Source organism: Schistocerca cancellata, chromosome 12, assembly GCF_023864275.1.
Source record: "Schistocerca cancellata isolate TAMUIC-IGC-003103 chromosome 12, iqSchCanc2.1, whole genome shotgun sequence".
In the NCBI taxonomy this organism is placed as follows: domain Eukaryota; kingdom Metazoa; phylum Arthropoda; class Insecta; order Orthoptera; family Acrididae; genus Schistocerca; species Schistocerca cancellata.
This window is the reverse complement of record NC_064637.1, coordinates 56,625,944-56,646,656: the sequence shown is the minus strand read 5'-3', so window position 1 is coordinate 56,646,656 and position 20,713 is coordinate 56,625,944. Positions and strand designations below refer to the sequence as shown.

The window sequence follows — 20,713 nt, the reverse complement described above, 5'->3', positions numbered from 1 at the left end:
AAAAAAGGGGGGGGGGATGTCAAGATTAAGTGCTCCAGACAAATCACATACATAACAGGACGATGGACTCATTGGACACCTTTCATTGTGCTACTTACCTGCAGTACCATTGTCAGCAAAGTGATTATCACCAAGTGTGAATGTGCATTGTTTTCCTTCCAATTCTTGCTATAAGGGGGATGAGCAAGCTTCTAGCTTGTTGATGTACAGTTCTTAAATATACAGCTCTAAAACTGGCAGTAATGTGCAGCTGATAATTTTCCCCCTCCGACACTTAAATATTTTTTCCGTGGATATATCGAAAATCTTTTTTAAATATATTGACGACCAATAATGATGCTTTTTTTATCAGATTCACGATATTTTTAAAACTATTAACAGTCCCAATGCTTACTTAATGAATGGGGAACTTTATTATCAAAAATAACAAGGAGTTCTTGACTGATTTACTTCGAATTTTTACACAATACTGAAATAAATCGTTGGACAGACGTAAACTACAATTATTTTCTTATTATATTGTATAGAAATATATATTTAAAATCTATAGTACTATAGAATGACAAGTCTTGTTATCAAAAATCTCAAAATTCTTTGTTGATTTATTTCAGATTTTGAAACAGTACCCTAACAAATGTTCAGATGGGTGTAGGCCTATTTAGGTCTCTTCATCTCTGCTTAATTAACTTAACTGTATTCAAGCCTTGGTCGCACTCTCCAGTTTTTATTCTCCACCCCTCCACTTCCCTTGATTACCAAATGGACAGTTCTTGATGTTTCTGGCTGTCTGTTCTCAGTCTATTCCTTATTTTAGTCAAGTTATGCCAGAAATTTCTATTTTCCCCAATTCTATTTAGTACCCTCTCATCAGTTATTTGGTCTACCTGCTGAATTTTCAACATTCTTGTGTAGTACCACATTTCACAAGCTCTGTTCTCTTCTTGTTTGAATTGCATACTGTTCATATTTCACTTATGTACAAGGCTACACTGCAGACAAATAACCTTTGGAAAAAGACATCCTACCACTTAAATTTAATTCATTGTTAACAGAATCCTCTTTTTCAGAAAGGGTTTTCTTAGTAATGCCAGTCTATATGTTGTTCTGTTTTTCCATCATCAGTTATTTTGGTGCTACTTTTAATGTGTCATTTGCTAATCTAATTCCCTCAGCATAGACTCATTTAATTTGTCATAATTCTATTATCCTTCCTTTACCTTAGTTCATGTTCATTACCCCCACCCTCTTCCTCCAATGCACTATCCTTTCCATTCAGCTGCTCTTCAGAGTCATTTGCCATTTCTAGGCAGTAATATAGTGCCATCAACAAATGGCAACATTTTTATTTCTTCTTCATGAAATTTAATTTCTCATCAGATTTTTATTTGGTTTCCTTTACTGCTCGCTCAATGTAAGGATTGAATAACATTGGGGATCAGCTATAAGCCTGTCCCATTCCCTTCTCAGCAACTGTTTCCCTTCCATGCCCCTCGATTCTTATAACTGCTGTCTGGTTAAGTAGTTTTTTGCTCCCTGTATTTTACCCTTGCTACCTTCAGAAATTCAAAAAGCGTATTCTAGTCATCCTTTAACATATCTTCTAAGATAAGTCATAGGGCCAGTATTACCTCACATGTTCCTATAGGCTGTATACCACCTGGGACAATCAGAAAATGCGACAAATAGCTGGGAATTTTTTCGTCCAGGAGAAAACCCGGAAATTTTTAATTGTTTTAGTTTTCAGTTAAATTTTTGTGGTTTTGATTCGTACAAACTGATACTCTAACAAAAAATTTTACATTAGCCCACTACTGCAGAATAATACTGCTGCAGTAAATCATAAATGAGAGGAAAAAAATAAAACTTAGGTTGCAAAAGAAATGTCATTTATTGTTATGGTCTTCAGACTGGTTTGATGCAGCTCTCCGTGCTACTCTATACTATGGAAGCTTCTTCATCTCCGAGTAACTACTGCAACCTACATTCTTCGGAATATGCTTACTGTATTCATCTTTTGGTCTCCCTCTACGATTTTTACCTCACATGCTTCCCTCCAGTACTAAACTGGTGATCCCTTGATGCCTCAGAATGTGGCCTACCAACTGATCCCTTCTTTCAGTTAGTTGTATCACAAATTTCTCTTCTCCCTAATTCTATTCAATACCTCCTGTGATCTACCCATCTAATCTTCAGCATTCTTCTGTAGCACCACATTTCGAAAGCTTCTATTCTCTTCTTGTCTAAACTATTTACTGTCCATGTTTCACTTCTGTACATGGCTACAGAAAAGACCTCTTGATGTGTTAATTTATTCTCAATGTTAAGAAATTTTTCGTCTTCAGAAATACTTTTCTTGCCATTGCCAGTCCACATTTTATATCCTCCCTACTTTGACCATAATAGTTATTTTGCTTCCCACATAGCAAAACTATTTACTACTTTAAGTGTCTCATTTTGTAATTCGACTACATTCCTTTATCATCGTTTTGCTTTTGTTGATGTTCGTCTTATATCCTCCTTTCGAGATACTGTCAATTTTGTTCACAGTTCTTCCAACTCTTTTGTTGTCTCTGACAGTATTACAATGTCATCAGCAAACCTCAAAGTCTTTGTTTCTTCTCCATGGACTATAATTCCCTACAGTCCTGTCTCACTTCCTTCTCAATCACTGCTTCCCTTTCATGCCCCTCGACTCTTAGAACTGCTATCTGGTTTCTGTACAAATTGTTAATAACCTTTCGGTCCCTGTAAATTACCCCGGACACCTTTAGAATTTGAAAGAGAGTATTCCAGTCAACATTGTCAAAAGCTTTCTCTTATTCTACAAATGCCTATCTTCTATGGAAGTCGTATTGCCTCGCGTGTTCCTACATTTCTCCAGAATCCAAACTGATCTTCCCTAAGGTTGGCCTCTACCAGCTTTTCCATTCTTCTGTAAAGGATTAGTGTTAGTATTTTGCCATCGTGACCTATTAAAGTGACATTTCGGTAATTTTCAAACCTGTCAGCAGCACCTGCTTGCTTTGGAATTGGGATTATTATATTCTTCTTGATGTCTGAGGGTATTTTGCCTGTCTCGTACCTCTTGCTCACCAGGTGGAAGAGTTTTGTCGTGACTCTCTCTCCCAAGGCTACCAGTAGCTCTAATGGAATGTTGTCTACTCCAGGGGCCTTTTTTCTACTTAGGTCCTTCAGTGCTTTATCAAATTCTTCCCTTCTCGTCTTACCCCTATGTCCTCTTCCATTTCTGTAACTTTTCCTGCAAGTACATCTCCCTTGTATAGCCCCTCTATATACTCCTTCCACTTTTCAGCTTTCCCTTCTTTGCCTGGGACTGATTTTCCATCTGAGCTCTTCATGTTTCATACAGGCAGTTCTCTTTTCTCCAAAGGTCTCTTTAATTTTCCTGTAGGCAGTATAGTGATATATGCTTCTAAATCCTCACATTTGTTTCCTAACCTTTCCTGCTTAGCCATTTTGCACTTCCTATCGATCCCATTTTTTAGATGTTTGTATTCCCTTTCTCCTACATCGTGTATTGCATTTTATATTTTCTCCTTTCTTTGATTAAATTCAGTATCTCTGGTGTCGCCCAGGGATTTCTAATAGCTCTCGTCTTTTTACCTACTTGATCCTCTGCAGCCTTCACTATTTCATCTCTCAAAGCTACACATTTTTCTTTTAATGTATTCCTTTCCCCTGTTCTTGTTAATTGTTCTCTAATGCTCTTTGTCAAACCCTCTACAATCTCTGGTTCTTTCAGTTTATCCAGGATCCATCTCCTCATATTCCTGCCTTTTTGCAGTTTCTATAGTTTTAATCTGCAGTTCATAACCAATAGATTGTGGTTAGAGTCCACATCTGCCCCTGGAAATGTTGTACAATTTGAAACCTGGTTCCTAAATCTATGTCTAACCATTATACAATCAATCTGAAACCTTCCAGTGTCTCCAGGTCCCTGCCATGTTTACAACCTTCTCTCACAATTCTTCAACCAAGTGTTAGCTACAATGAAATTATGCTCTGTATAAAATTCAACCAGGTCTCTATCATTTCTTTCCCCTACTCCATATTCCCCTATTACTTTTCCTTCTCTTCCGTTTTCTACTATCGAATTCCAGTTCCCCGTGACCATTAAATTTTCAGCTCCAGAATGAGAATTTCACTCTGCAGCGGAGTGTGCGCTGATATGAAACTTCCTGGCAGATTAAAACTGTGTGCCCGACCGAGACTCGAACTCTGGACCTTTGCCTTTCGCGGGCAAGTGCTCTACCAACTGAGCTACCGAAGCACGACTCACGCCCGGTACTCACAGCTTTACTTCTGCCAGTACCTCGTCTCCTACCTTCCAAACTTTACAGAAGCTCTCCTGCTCGCAGGAGAGCTTCTGCTCGCAGGACAAAGGGCAAAGGAAACATCCCCCAGGCTGTGGCTAAGCCATGTCTCCGCAATATCCTTTCTTTCAGGAGTGCTAGTTCTGCAAGTTTCGAAGGAGAGCTTCTGTAAAGTTTGGAAGGAGGAGACGAGGTACTGGCAGAAGTAAAGCTGTGAGTACCGGGCGTGAGTCGTGCTTCGGTAGCTCAGTTGGTAGAGCACTTGCCCGCGAAAGGCAAAGGTCCCGAGTTCGAGTCTCGGTTGGGCACACAGTTTTAATCTGCCAGGAAGTTTCAAATTTTCAGCTCCTTTAACCATCTGAATAATTTCTTGTATCTCATTATACATTTCCTCAATCTTCTCCTCATCTGTGAAGCTAGTTGGCATGTAAACTGTACTACTGTGGTGCATGTTTAGCTTCGTGTCTATCTTGGCTACAATAATGTGTTCACAATGCTGTTCATAGTAGCTTACCTACGTTCCTGTTTTTCTACTCATTATTAAACCTACTCCTGTATTACCCCTGTTTGATTCTGTATTTATAATCATGTATTCACCTGACTGAAAGTCCTGATTCTCATGCCTCTGAACTTCACTAATTCCCACAATATCAAACTACAACCTATCCATTTCCTTTTTTAAATTTTATACCTTCCCGTTTTAACATTTTTTTTAAATGTTAAGAATAATAAGTTGCCGTCTCTTCATCTACGAATAGATGATGAATGCAGCTAGCCGCTAACTTTGTGTAATGTCTTGTCTGTATAGACGTGTATCTGTTGCCTTTAAGATCCCTTCACCTTCACACAGAAATCTATACAGTAAAGTAAGGGCCTCCAGTTTGTTGGATGATCCGTGATGACAGGCGAAAAGTTAGACTAATGGAGGATTATTAGTATTATCTCTATTTTCATTCGCTCTCTCTCTCTTTCTCTCCTTTACTATGTACAGTTTTTAATATAATATTTCATTACGTGAAATCAGCCAAATAGAATCTTTGGTGGAGTCCTTCGTCTTGGTAATCAGTGGCTGGCTTGCTGTAAGAGATCTTTACATTTATTATTACTGTTAAACACTGCATTCAGTCGGGAGAATCAATCGTGTAGACAATTTGTTCCTTTTACGAAAGATTGCGAATTCCAGATGTGTACGAAGCCTTTTTGGACGATTTAACACAGACTTAGTGATTGCAGGCTCTCTTCGACACAGCTGAAACTTCCCCACTAATTACAGGGCCAACGTGATCATCAAATGATTCAGAAAAAACTCATTCGTTCATTCACTCCAGAACAAAAAAGTCACAAACCTTATTTATGAAGGAAATTGTGTATTAAATCCATCTCCATTACATGTCCAGATCTCCGGTGATTCCACGTCTTAATTATTTTCTGTTTACAGTCTCTTTCTCTTCAAACAAATCGCTAGCGGCACAAATGTTAATTGGTTCGCTTTAGCGAGAAGAAAAGCAGAATCTGTATCTCTCAGAAACTCGTCAATCCCTCAACCGATACTCCAGAAGCTGTCCTAGTTACCACTCTAACAACCATGGAGAATGCATATATGCATCTCTGTTATTTCAAAGAATAAACACACTAGAAAATACTTTGGCGTTGTCGAGCTGTCGCCACATATGTTACGAGAAAATCAGATCAGATACTTTTCCAAAGTGAATGACTGTGGATGGTTTGATTGACAATGATTAATTGGTGCGTGGTAGAGGGTATTTTCTGTGGGGACATTACACCGTTTAAGGAATCTGACATTCCATGCTCCGAACCATAGAATGCCAGTTAGTTTCGCCTGATAACGACTTCCCCCTGAGTAGTCTCCGCCCAGAGATCAGAGTGGGGGACCATTTTACCCCCGAAATATTTTACCCAAGAGCATGCCACCATTATTTAACCATATAGTAGAGTTGCATACACTCGGGAAGAATTACTGCTGTAATTTCCCCCTTGCTTTCAGCCGTTCACAGCACCAGCACAGCAAGGCTGTTTTGATTAGTGTTGCAAGGCCAGATCAGTCAGTCATCCAGACTGTTGCCCCTGCAACTACCGTAAAGGCTGCTGCCCCTCTTCAGGAACAATTGAGTAATACCTTCTCTCATTTTGGCAAAGCAGTAGCAACAAACAGCCAGATGCTACCCAGAAAAATTTTTTCTGGTGCATCCAAGCTGCCAGATTCGCGTATGCGCAGAGGAGTCTTGAGTTGTAGTGGGGAGGGGGATAGTGACTCGTGTTTACGTTTAGTGATTTTGCCGTTTCCTCTTTGTTTACAGGTCTCACCTCATATGAAATCAAAATAGATTTCTGTGGTTGGGCACTATCAAGTGAATTAAAGTACATTCACATAATTGTGGAAATCTGAAATACGTTATTAGTTTCTGTTTTCTGTGGCACTCTGGCATTAACTGCCTTGCAGAACATTGATGTTATTTTTGTCAACTTGCTAGAGATATTCGACTTCTATTAATCTTTTCCCCTGAGGCAGTCAATTTATGTGAAACACCATTGACTAGTGTCAATAGTGTCAAGTTGCTGAGATTTCGAGCTCTTCAAATTACCCGCCAGCCTTTCTCCTGAAGAAACGTGCGGCGGAAGTGCGACCTCTTGCTTTCTCCTCTCAAAATAGCGAAAGCTATAATACTGTTTTCTCTATGCGGAAACTCCAACACGCACTCTCTTCTCCTCGCTCTTCCACCCCAGGAACGGATGGTATCCACATCCAAATGTTGGATTTATCAGAATATCAGATGTTTTTTCACTATTCCTGAAGAATTTCTGTAGTTTTATCTCCACCTATTTCCATATTTCTCCATAGTCTGCTTTACGTCCTTCGCCTTTATAATCGAATCTGGACCGACAGTACTTTTCCCAGAAGATGGCGGGAAGCTATCGTCATTCCTGTTCTGAAACCTGGAAAGGACAAACATCTCCCCTCTAGCTATCGCCCAGTTTCTCTCACGAGTAGTGTATGTAAGGTTTTGGAGCGTATGGTGAATTGCCGTTTAGACTGGTGGCTGGAGTCCCGAAGCCTTTTAACACCTACTCAATGCGGTTTCAGAAAGCATCGTTCTGCAGTTGACCACCTTGTTGCTCTCTCCACTTATATCATGAACAATTTTCTCACAAAACGCCAAATGGTAGCAATATTTTTTAATCTGGAGAGAGAATGCGATACCTGTTGGAGGACAGGCATCCTCCACACACCGTTCTCTTGGTGCTTTCAAGGTCGACTGCCCCTTTTTGTTCATGAATTTATGGCAGAGCGCACATTTAAAGTTCGGATGAACACTAATCTCTCTACTGTACTTTCTCCCAAGAAAACGGGGTACCCCAGGGCTCCGTGCTAAGTGTTGTACCGTTTGCCATCGCCATAAATCCAATTATGGATTGTCTCCTTCCCGATGTCTGGGACTCCCTCGTTGTGAATGATTTTGCGATCTACTACAGCTCTCAACGGACCAGCCTTCTTGAATGACATCTTCAAGGATGTCTGATTGTCGCCACTCTTGGAGCATCGAAACTGGCTTCCACTTTTCTCCCAGTAAGACAGTTTGTGTCAATTTTTGGCATCGTATGGAGTGTCTTCCGCCTTCTCTACATATAGGCCCTGTCGACCTTCCATTTGCAGACATCGCTAAATTCTTGGTTCTTATGTTTGACAGAAAACAAAGAGAGAGACCAAGGGATGAATACACTAAGCAGATTCAGAAGGATGTAGGCTGCAGTAGGTACTGGGAGATGAAGAAGCTAGCACAGGGTAGAGTAGCATGGAGAGCTGCATCAAACCAGTCTCAGGACTGAAGACCACAACAACAACAACAACAACAACAACAACAACAACATGTTAGACAGAAAACTGTGCTGGTCCTCCCATGTTTCCTATCTTTCGGCTCACTGTCTGAGATTCGTCAACACCCTCTGTGTTCTGAATGGTACCTCCTGGGGAGCGGTCAAAGTGGTCCTTCTCCGCCTCTATCGTGCCTTAGTGCGCTCGAAATTGGACTACGGAAGCATAGTTTACTCCTCTGCTCGGCTGTCTATTCTTCGGTGTCTCGACTGTCCACCACTGTGGATTGCGTTTAGCATGTGGAGCTTTTTACACCAGCCCTGTGGAAAGCCTTTATGCTGAGACTGCCGACCATCTGCAGTCCAATTGGTGAACTGTCCTTCTGAATTGTTATGCTAGCCATCTGTCTTCTGTGTCTGCTAATCCGACCCATGACTCCCCCCCCCCCCACCCCCACCCCACCCCCGACGCCTCCTTGGATTTAGGGTATGCAGGTCGCTCTTCCTCTCTACTACCACCGGGAATCCACTTCCGTCAACTGCTATGTTCTCTTTCCTTCCACTTTCCTAAAACTTTCTTGACAACTGGGGTACAGCACCGCCTTGGCTCCACACCCGGACCTGCCTGCTCTGTGACCTTTGTCAGCTTCCCAAGGATGGTACTCCTTCTCTCGTTTATCGTCGGGCATTTGCTGCTCTATGCGCACAAATGAAGGATGCCACATTTATTTACACTGACGGCCCAAAAACATCATTTGGTGTTGGGAGTGCCTATATTGTCGGCGAAACCCCTAATCGATTTCGGCTCCCCGACCAGTGTTTGGTTTTTACTGCGGAGCTTTACGCTGTTCTTCAGGCTGTCCAATACATATCTCACCATCAGTGGATACAGTATATAGTATGCTCAGATTCGCTCATCTCTAAAACCAAACAAAAAAAAAGGTAATTATTCTAATCTTATCCTCACGCTCTCTCTGTGAGCAATACATAGGGGGTTATAGTTTATTATTGGAGAGGTTTGCAAGATCAGCAGCAAACATTAGAAACAGTGAGTGAATATTGTTTGGTAGGCATCTGCTGAAAGTTAGATCTATAATTTTATTCTGCAATTTCTTGATAACTTTGAAAACTGAGTTGGACAGTAATGTGACAAGTTGTCCCTTTGACCTCATCCTTAAATTCAAGTGGGTCAGAAAGTTGTCAGGAGTCTGACTTATGAAGTTCTATTTGTCAGGTTTCGTCTGGTTACTTTTACATTCATTTTGAATATTATACATTTTTTGTCTATCATATGGTATGTTGAAGGATGTTTTAGAGATTTAGGATTAATTGTTGTCTAATTGGGTTGTCATTTTGTACTTTTATATTTTGGAGTTGGGCCTATAAGGGCATCTTGTAGCTGGCAGAGAATAGGGAGATTTCTATGTAGTTGTATCTGGTTTTCCTCTCTTTTGCTTCAAGTAGGCAAACTAATGTAGATATCCTTTCTGTGGTGATTACTGCAGACTTCTTTCTTGTGGTGGCTTTATCAGAATATCAGATGTTTTTCACTATTCCTGAAGAATTTTCTCTAGTTTTATCTATTTCCATATTTCACAAATTACTCAGTTGTTTTGTGGCACCTTAGTGTTTATTTTAACTTCTGTCAGTATGAGTGATGCCATTTCCAAATTTGATCTTTCTGAAAGGCAAGTGGATGAAAAATCATTGAGCTATTACTTGGTTTTCTTTCTTTCCAGCATCTTTCTCTTTTTTGGTGCATTTATAATGTTTGAGATGTGTGGTGTGTGGAGTTTTTGAAGTCTTTACAGTCATATTATAATAATTCTGAAGAAGCTATTTGATCTTAAACTTATTTACACTTTATATTTGTTATGCCAGTGTATTACTTCTACTGTAAACAGATGGCTTGTTTTAACCTGTAACTCTCATTTTTGTCTGTGAATTTATGATTTCTTTGCGATTCAGTACTCTGATTATCTCAAGATCAATCTGAAATTCTGCTCAACAATGTTAGTTGGGGGATACCAATCCTGTCCCCTTTCCCTGCCATTTTCTCTCTTGTTCTGATAAATGTCAATGACAGTTTTGGCGGAAAAAACCTTTGTTGCTTACTCCTAAACTTAGTTCGCAGCTCGTGGTCCAGTGGCTAGTGTTGCTGCCTCTGCATCACCGGGTCCCGGGTTCAATTCCCGGCAAGGATGGGGATTTTCTCTGCCTGGGAACTGGGTGTTTGTGTTGTCCTCATCATTTCATCATCATTTGTGACAGTGGCTAGACTGGACTGTGTAAAAAAAATTGGACTCTGTAAAAATTGGGACTTTGTATGGGTGCTGATGACTGCGCAGTTGAGCGCCCCACAAACCAATCATCAGTAATCCTAAACTGGGTATAAATGTAAATGCCTGTGTTTCAGATTAGGAAGGTAGACTATTATGAATTTCAAATAACTGTAATCAGTCACATTTCTTCATTCCACTACATGTTTTTGAGGATAATGTCACAATTATCAGTGGATTCATTTAAATTAATAAGACATATTTCGTGTGTATATGTTTTGTGAACACCCTGTGTCACTGTCGTTGGGTGCTCGCAGGCTGGTTTTTGAGTCTTATTACCTTTCTGTATTTGTTCTGGGTATAACCCCAACTTTCTATATGTATTACTTTGCTAATACATGCTTTGAAGTTGCCCAGCAATATTTCCTTTTGGTGACTAGTAGAATGTTACTTCTAAAAGTGCTTGCAATGTCATACGCTTTTTCTGATGATTTCCCCATGTCGGTGTTATCAGATAATTCATACTGATTACTTTGTGTACTTTAGTGCAGCATTGTAAGTGGGCATGGTTGGCAGTCCTTTATAGATTTTTTAATTTCCTGTCTCAAAGTGGTGTTTATTTCATTGGTATATTTCTTGTAACAATAGAATTTGAGTTTCCCATTTCTCTCACATTTATTAGTGTTGTTTGGTGCAGATTTAGGTTGTGTTGAGTTCGCAAATTCCAATGAAACTATTGTCAAAGTGATCTGGGAAACAGAAATTCATGCTGCTGAGTTAGCAGAAATATGTGCAAAGCATCTTTACTTGTACAGTGGTCCTTACCTGTCAATTGTCTGTTCACTTTCCTCAAATTTCTATTTTTTCGAAGGAGATGCCCTGTTCCTGTTGCTGTAATAATCCCAACGGAAAAATACTTGTTACAGCCTCTACAGTTTCAAAAATGAAATTTTGTATGCTGCTAGTAAACCTTTCAGGATGTGAGGTCATGGTCCAAGAAACTCTTCTGTTCCTGACGTTTCGTCCAGGACTGTGCTGGACATCCTCAGAAGCACTTCTCCGCTGAGTCTTGCCGACTAACCGGTTGGACATCTGAGTGTGACATAAATACTGTAGGAAAGTGGTTGTGTCAAAGTAACATGTGATGGGAGCAAAGATAATCCTTGTCAGAAATCAAACTTAACTGTCAATTGTCGCCTTGTCAAAGATAAAACTGTCTAGTGATTCTGCATAGCTACTGTCCACTTGTGTCTAAGTTTCATTGGCTCCTCTTTCCTATTAAAATTATCCTAATGCTTATAAATTGCAATGGCTTCTGTACATAGTCGTGGATGATAATTTGACGTCGTAGATAAAATTTCTGTTTCAGAAAACTTCTTTTCGTGGTGTCCTGACTGAAGAGCATGCTCTGATACAGTTGATTTCTCTATTTCTCCTAGTCTGCAAAGACTTTTGTGCTCTTTTAGCCATGTATTTACCACACATACATGGAATTTTGTATACACCACATGTCAGCAGAGGAGGATGTTTATCCTTCACAGATTGGAGTACTTGACTGATTTTCATTGTTGGTCTAAAGACCGGTCAGATATCATGTTTCTGTAAAATCTTATCAATCTGATCCGTTATCTCTGCTCATCACATGTTACTTTGATCACGCCCCCTTTCCTACAGAATTTGTCACTTTTGGGCATCTGACTGGTCAGTCTGCAAGACTCGGCAGAGGAGATCCCGTGAGGATGTCCAGCGCAGTCCTGGATGAAATGTCACGAACAGAAGATTTTCTTGGTCCACGACCTCACATCTCGAAAGGTTTACCGCAGCTGTGTCATCTGACTGAAAGCCTTCAAATTTTGTTTGTTTTTTAAAAGTGAAAGATTTTTCTCTGCGAAGATGTTTGTCAAATTTTTTGTGTGGGTTAAATGTTGCGTGGTTGTCTTATTGAAAAAAGAAATATACATCAGTTTATTCTTATTTGTGAATTGTGATTGCTTGATTACAGATTACTCAGGAAGCAGGTGAAATCATGATAACATTTCCATACGGATACCATGCAGGTTTCAACCATGGTTTTAACTGTGCAGAGTCAACAAATTTTGCCACTCCCCGTTGGGTGGAATATGGAAAGAGGGCATCTCAGTGTCATTGCAGGTATGTAGATTCAGTACTGTGGAGCCTTTCATTTAATGCCAAGTGCAACAGTTCTGCAAGGCAGCAGCAGACTATTATTATTATTATTATTATTATTATTATTATTCGTATGGCACACACATTTACTACATTTATAATATGCAATGGATGTCGCTGCATAAAACAAAAGTAAATAGACTGAATATTAATATATAGGTTTCTAATCCATCCCACCCCTGTGACATTGGCATTCATAAAATCATTCCACATGTGATTACCGTATTTACTCGAATCTAAGCTGCACCTGAAAAATGATACCTGAAAGCAAGGAAAAAGAATTTTCCCGAATCTAAGCCGCACCTGAAATTTGAGACTCGAAATTCAAGGGGGGGGGGGGGGGGGAGAAGTTTTAGATCGCACCTCCAAATCCAAACAAAGTTGGTCCATTGTAACATGAGACACAATTTAGGTCGAATGGATGAAGATACAGCTACAGTAGTTTGGTTAGAGTCGTAAGCTTAACATTTAAGCTTTACCAAGTAGCCATTTCTGTGTGTCAGGCGCTCCGTCCGTATTTATACGGGTACCCTTCCTTTTTCACGTGCTTCGTCTGGTTTGAATTGGTTGCTTATTTTACTTTGATCTGATAAGTGCCGTTCTCTTTGTTATAGGTGTTTACGTCACTCTAAGCTGAAAATGCATTATTGTACTGCGTCGTGCATTGTTTGTTGCATTCTGATAATGAGTGTTTACGACCTGTCGCCGCTCGCGACATGGCTTGTTTTTGTGCGTGCTACCGCCACTTACAATAAAAAAAGAGAGGAATTGTCTCATAAGCGAAACAATGGCAAAAGACTGCTTTTAGTTGTAACTTACATTGCTGCTTTCTTTGATAATGATCAACAAGAGCCATATAATATACTGCATATGATAGATGATGATCTGAACGAGAATTTAGCAAAAATGTTTCTCTGTTTGAAAACCTTTGCAGACACCTTTTTAGTACATTACATTTTTAAATCTAAGATGACTAATTTCTGTGCAGAATGTAGTCAGTTGCCGTGCTTCATTTCTGACTGTATTATCACTATTCAGCATAAGGATAATACGAATATAAAACTTACCAAACAAAAAGCGCTGGCAGGTCGATAGACACACAAACATACACAAAAAATTCTAGCTTTCGCAACCAACGGCTGCTTCGTCAGGAAAGAGGGAAGGAGAGGGAAAGACGAAAGGATGTGGGTTTTAAGGGAGAGGGTAAGGAGTCATTCCAATATCCCGGGAGCGGAAAGACTTACCCTAGGGGGAAAAAAGGACGGGTATACACTCTCTCTCTCTCTCTCTCTCTCTCTCTCTCTCTCTCTCTCTCTCTCTCTCTCTCTCTCTCGCGCGCGCGCACACGCACACGCACACGCACAAAGCAGACATGTCAGCTTGTGTCTGTGTATATGCGGATGGATGTGTGTGTGTGTGTGTGTGTGTGTGTGTGTGTGTGTGTGTGTGTGTGTGTGTATACCTGTCCCTTTTTCCCCCTAAGGTAAGTCTTTCCACTCCCGGGATTGGAATGACTCCTTACCCTCTCCCTTAAAACCCACGTCCTTTCGTCTTTCCCTCTCCTTCCCTCTTTCCTGACGAAGCAGCCGTTGGTTGCGAAAGCTAGAATTTTGTGTGTATGTTTGTGTTTGTGTGTCTTATCGACCTGCCAGCGCTTTTGTTTGGTAAGTCTCATCATCCTTGTTTTTAGATATATTTTTCCCACGTGGAATGTTTCGCTCTATTATATTAATACGAATATAAACATGATATGATATGTATATTCTAGCGCGTTTACTGTTGTCTCAGTCTAGTTTCGTAGTTTATTATGCAGACAGGATTTAAATGAGATAGCAGCAAACATGAAAGAATACATGGCATAATGTTTACATTCTACTACCTTTTCTTTTAATTTATTTATTGACGCAGAGGTTTTGGCGCCAGTATTTATCTTTGTGCCTGCAAAGCATGCCTGTGTAGTGCTACATATATTTGACGGCAGAAGTTAGTTGTGGCGTCACCTACCAACATTTTTCAGAATTTCTGTTTACTCTGCACTCGATTCTAAGCCGCAGGCAGTTTTCTGGATTACAAAAACTGAGAAAAAAGTGCGGCTTATATTCAAGTAAATACAGTATTGCGTTGTCGGACACGCTCCTCTCTCTCATGTCCGATAGATTGTTTCAGTGCGCCACAGTCACAACTTGCAGACTCCACAATACTCTATTTATACAGTGAATCAGAGCACCGGCCACATCCAAAGCGGATTCTATTTAATTTGACCCACAGTTTCCCGTTGAGTTAGACACCCACAGTATAACAGTTACATTTCTCGAATCTTTTCTGTTCTTGGTCATTTATGATGTGTTGACACTTCTTGTTCAAAAGATCTTTTACTTTTGTGTTACTCATAGCTAGCTGTTCAGAGTATTGTAGTGACGGGTATCTTGAACGAAGCCCATTTCTTCGTAAGACAGGTATGTTACGATGAATGAGTAGGTTCTTATTTTCATATATATTGCGGTAATCTCTAAACAGGGTCTTAGTTTGTGAATCTGTGGTTAGTAGATATTGCTTAGCAGGGGAAGCCAGCAAATAGGAGTTGGTCTGATTTTACCAGCAATTGTATGTATTATGCTGTTGAGCTGTGCGTCGACGAGGCTGGTATGACAGCTATTACACCACGCCAAAGCATTATACTCTGTGAAACGTGAATTAAGGGCCACCAAGTTAGTGTACCCTCTGACCAACCAAAATCTTATGCATAACAAGCTAGAGCAATATCATTTGAACAACAGAATTTGGTTGAAGATGCTTTTGGAAGGTCATAAATATAAAAGCTGAACAGGAGAAGTTTTTGAAAACTGAGCCCAGTGGTGGGCCATTATGAGCTTCTATTTTCACCCACGCAAATCTGAACATATCGATTACTTACTATGTTATTAATAAGAGATGCTGGTGTTCGGCAATTAATTATTTTCGGGACTTTGCTGGAGCAAAAAACCTTATTGACAACACAGAAAGTAAACTCTGGGTACTACGTCCAAAAGGTGAGCCACCACATTGACAGCTATAGTAGCTGGTGACTGGGTGGTGTACATGTACACTACACAGTGTATAGCTGGCAGTGTGTGCTTTGTGATTTGAAACCTGAAGATGATAACTAGTTATTCGAGGTAAAAATCTTCTATCGTATTAGGCCAAATCACATTAAATTTCTTCTTCATGACAGACATTTGGCTCCTCTGCTATGATCTACTGGTGTTCAGTCAGCTGAGCAATATCCAGGACCAGTGTTGCATTCACCTGTATAGGTGCTGACGCTGAAGAATGACATAAAATTATTCCTGCTACTATTGGCCCACCACTATTGGATAGAAAGCTGTTATTTTACTTTTCATTTCCAGAGTTCCTGACCGCATCAGAAGAATTCTGCAGACACATAGTACACAGACCACATTTCTCAGTCAGATCAGAACACTTTTTGTGCTGCAAAATGGATACACCCGATTATCTTTAAACTGCAAGCATCCATAAAGTGACTAGTGGCTGTGGCGGTGTTCAAGAGTGTCGTGCGGAAAGTAATACCCTACATTTCTTTTCTCAGCCAACGACAATGTTACAAATGTGAAACTTCAGGTTTGCATTACTTAAAGTTTCTGGAGTTTGCACTAAAATTTTCTGTTTCCTCCAGACAGATAGCGTAATTGCAGCATTGTTTCAAAATGACATATGTTACAAGCAGTGTCATTGTCATTGAATTTCTCACTGCGGAGAAAGAAACTGTCGGGAACATTCACAACCTGTTGTGTGCATTTTACAGAGCATCTGCAGTACATACACATATGGTTAGTCATTGGGCAAAGAGGGTGAGGCCATAATGAGAATGCAGTTTGGCATAGCTCAGACATTTGCAGCATTCAGGGAGACAATCAGCAGTTGTCAGATCTGAAAAGATGCAGCTCACTAATGTGCTCGTTTGTGATGCCAAAAGGGAGGCAGCACCATTAATTCTGAAGCATGTGTGAACACATTAACCAAACTAGAGAAGTGCTTCCACTGATTGTGGCACCATAATGACCCACCAATTCTTTGATGCTAGGTGATAATTCTCGGCCTCACCCAAGTTTCAGAAATATGGAACACGTCACTAAACAGCGCTGGACAGTGGTACCCTGTCCACCCTACAGGCCAGGCGTAGCTTCCACAAACTTTCACTTGTTTGGGCCATTAAACAACGTGGAAGACATTTTGAGAAGAAATGACTTTGTGACCAGAACAAGGAATGGTATTTGATGTGTTGGCAAATGTGCCAACACCTTGTAGATAGAGGAGGCCGAAATGCACGCTATCTAACGCAGACGGGCGTGAATTCTGGAACAGGATACGTAATTAATGCTATACTGAAAAGTACGTAGCTGAGGTTATACTTAACTTTTATTCCATCATTGTGATACATCGCTATTGTTAATACAAGTGAGACTCTCTCCAGATATGGTTAATGGCGCCTTGCTAGGTCGTAGTCATGGACTTAGCTGAAGGCTATTCTAACTGTCTCTCGGCAAATGAGAGAAAGGTTTCGTCAGTGTAGTCGCTAGCAAAGTCGTCGTACAACTGGGGCGAGTGCTAGTCTGCCTCTCTAGACCTGCCGTGTGGTGGCGCTCGGTCTGCGATTACTAACAGTGGCGACACGCGGGTCCGACATGTACTAATGGACCGCGGCCGATTTAAAGCTACCACCTAGCAAGTGTGGTGTCTGGCGGTGACACCACAGTATTGATGGGGCATATATGCCTTTGTCTCGCTGGAGGCAAGCCGTAGAACAGAAATATTATCTGGAAAAATAGGAAGTTCAGAAGAAACATCATTCTTTCTCGTGTTCAGTAAATAATTGTAAGAAAAAAATGTGGTGCATTACTTTCTGGCTGACCCTCGTATATTATTGAAATGGAAAGCACCGTAAAAGAATGTGTGAAGGAACACAGTTGCAACATGTGATTTCAATGAAGGGCGAAATCTGACTGTTCAGCTAACTGTAAACACCAGAAGGTCCTGAAGACGACACCAGCAGAAGGGCCGAAATGACAGTGTAGAACAAATTGAACATGGTGCAGCCAACATTGTAGATGATTTTACCTTTAGTGACAACAGCCATGAAAACCTTGAGACTTGTATATTAACTTGTTGAAATGAAAGTGGAAATGGAAAATTTAGCTTAGCAATAAGAATGTAAATTTGTGTTTGAGTTACATTGCCAAATGTCCCACAATGTCTGGTGTTGGTATCTCTCTCTCTCTCTCTCTCTCTCTCTCTCTCTCTCTCTGTGTGTGTGTGTGTGTGTGTGTGTGTGTGTGTGTGTGTGTGTGTGTGTGTGTTTTGGGTGTTTGCGCGTGTTTGCGCGTTTTTGCGCGTGTTTGCGCGTGTTTGCGCGTGTTTGCGCGTGTTTGCGCGTGTTTGCGCGTTTTTGCGCGTGTTTGCGCGTGTTTGCGCGTTTTTGCGTGTTTTTGCGTGTGGTTTGCGTGTGTTTGCGTGTTTTTGCGTGTTTGCGTGTGTGGGTGTTTGCGTTTTTGTGTGTTTGCGTTTTTGTGTGTTTGCGTTTTTGTGTGTTTGCGTTTTTGTGTGTTTGCGTTTTTGTGTGTTTGCGTTTTTGTGTGTTTGCGTTTTTGTGTTTTTGCGTGTTTGTGTGTTTTTGCGTGTTTGTGTGTTTTTGCGTGTTTGTGTGTGTGTTTGTGTGTGTGTTTGTGTGTGTGTTTGTGTGTTTGTTTGTGTGTGTGTTTGTTTGTGTGTGTGTTTGTGTGTGTGTTTGTTTGTGTGTGTGTTTGTTTGTGTGTGTGTTTGTTTGTGTGTGTGTTTGTTTGTGTGTGTGTTTGTTTGTGTGTGTGTTTGTTTGTGTGTGTGTTTGTTTGTGTGTGTGTTTGTTTGTGTGTGTGTTTGTTTGTGTGTGTGTTTGTTTGTGTGTGTGTTTGTTTGTGTGTGTGTTTGTTTGTGTGTGTGTTTGTTTGTGTGTGTGTTTGTTTGTTTGTGTGTGTGTTTGTTTGTTTGTGTGTGTGTTTGTTTGTTTGTGTGTGTGTTTGTTTGTTTGTGTGTGTGTTTGTTTGTTTGTGTGTGTGTTTGTTTGTTTGTGTGTGTGTTTGTTTGTTTGTGTGTGTGTTTGTTTGTTTGTGTGTGTGTTTGTTTGTTTGTGTGTGTGTTTGTTTGTTTGTGTGTGTGTTTGTTTGTGTGTGTGTTTGTTTGTGTGTGTGTTTGTTTGTGTGTGTGTTTGTTTGTGTGTGTGTTTGTTTGTGTGTGTGTTTGTTTGTGTGTGTGTTTGTTTGTGTGTGTGTTTGTTTGTGTGTGTGTTTGTTTGTGTGTGTGTTTGTTTGTGTGTGTGTTTGTTTGTGTGTGTGTTTGTGTGTTTGTTTGTGTGTGCGCCCACGTGTAATTTGTGTACATATTGTAATTCAGATTTTACCTTTAAGGGAGGACATGGTGAAAATCAGTATGGACACATTTGTGAAGCGTCTCCAGCCAGACCGCTACCTCCTTTGGCTGCAGGGGAAAGACGTGGGTCCCCACCCCGAGGATCCCTCGCGAAACTACGCTGCACCTCCACCCACGCAGCGTGAAGTTCTTGCAAACAAAAAGTGAGTAAGGTGGTTTGCTTCGCTTGTGAATTATAATGTCTTGCGTGCACGCTTGCTTGTCTCACGAGTAGTAACTGCTTTTAGGAAAGTCTCTTACATAGCTACAAAAGAGTCGGGTGAAATCGTTTGCATTAATCATTTCGTTTGATCAGTTTTGATGTCTATGCATATTCTGTCTTTGCACGTGTGGATGCGTAATTGTATTTGTAGCACTGTTCAGTAACACTTCTTTTGTTTACTTTGTTTGGTTCATTTTGAGCACTCTCACATTTGCCTTTAACACACAGCCTTTGGAAATTTGTATAGAATCTAATTTCCACATTTGGTGACTCATCATTTCCATTAGTGGGCATCCAAAATTATACAAAGGCTTAGGCTGAATTTGGTTAATATGTGTCATTGATAAAGATTTGATTTAAGTTATTTTGAGTTGAGGCCTCTAGAGATTGTGTAATATGAAAATGTAGGAGCACGTTAACATTATAACTAGTCACATTATAGTTTCTTAACATGATAGACCTGTTTCCAGACTTCGTACTTCATCATCTGGAAAGTGTAGTTATAACAGAGGGATTGGTACAATTTTTCTTGAGTCGCAATGTTTATTGCAAAAATGACACAATTATGAGACAATTGCTGGCCAGTGTAACCTTCAGGAGATGACACTACTAATACTGCTAGTAGACAGATACACTCATGCTCATAAATTAAGGATAATTGCAGAATTGCAGAAGGTGGTGCCACACAACGTGGCACTACACAAAACTCGCACTAATAGCATAGGCACATAGGGAACACACACACGACACAGATCTGTAAGTCCACAATATTGGTGATAAGTTGAGAAAACCGTCCTGAAACACGTGTGCTACAAAACGCCACTGTTTCCTGCGTATGTAACCCGACACCAATATGGGATATGATCACCATGCACACGTACACATGCCGCACAACGGGTTGGCATACACTGGATCAGGTGGTCGAGTAGCTGCTGGGATATAGCCTCCCATTCTTGCACCAGTGCCTGTCGGAGCTCCTGAAGTGTCGTAGGAGTTTGAAGATGTGCAGCAATATGTTGACTTAGAGCATCCCAGACGAGCTCAATGGGGTTTATGTCTGAAGAACAGGCAGGCCACTCCATTCACCTGATACATTCTGTATCAAGGTACTCCTCTACGATGGCAGCTCGGTGGGGTCGTGTGTTATCATCCATCAGGAGGAAGGTGGGGCCGACTGCATCCCTGAAAACACGGACATACTGGTGCAAAATGACGTCCCGATACACCTGACCTGTTACAGTTCCTCTGTCAAAGACATGCAGGGGTGTAGGTGCACCAATAATTATCCCACCCCACACCATCAAACCATGACCTCCATACAGGTCCCTTTCAAGGACATTAAGGGGTTGGTTTCTGGTCTCTGGTTCACACCAGATGAAAACCCGGCGAGAATCACTGGTCAGATATACTGGTCTCGTCCG

At 40.7% G+C, this 20,713-nt stretch overlaps 1 protein-coding gene across 5 annotated transcripts in view; it reads left to right on the top strand.

The window, feature by feature from the left end:
• Nucleotides 1-20,713, top strand: part of LOC126109623 (lysine-specific demethylase 4B-like) — a 387,367-nt gene that overhangs the window by 32,052 nt on the left and 334,602 nt on the right. For all 5 annotated transcript variants that reach the window (XM_049914665.1, XM_049914668.1, XM_049914666.1 and 2 more), the window contains exons 7-8: nt 12,447-12,595; nt 19,069-19,233. In XM_049914665.1, the coding sequence (XP_049770622.1) occupies nt 12,447-12,595; nt 19,069-19,233 (314 nt within the window). The remainder of the gene's footprint in view (nt 1-12,446; nt 12,596-19,068; nt 19,234-20,713) is intronic.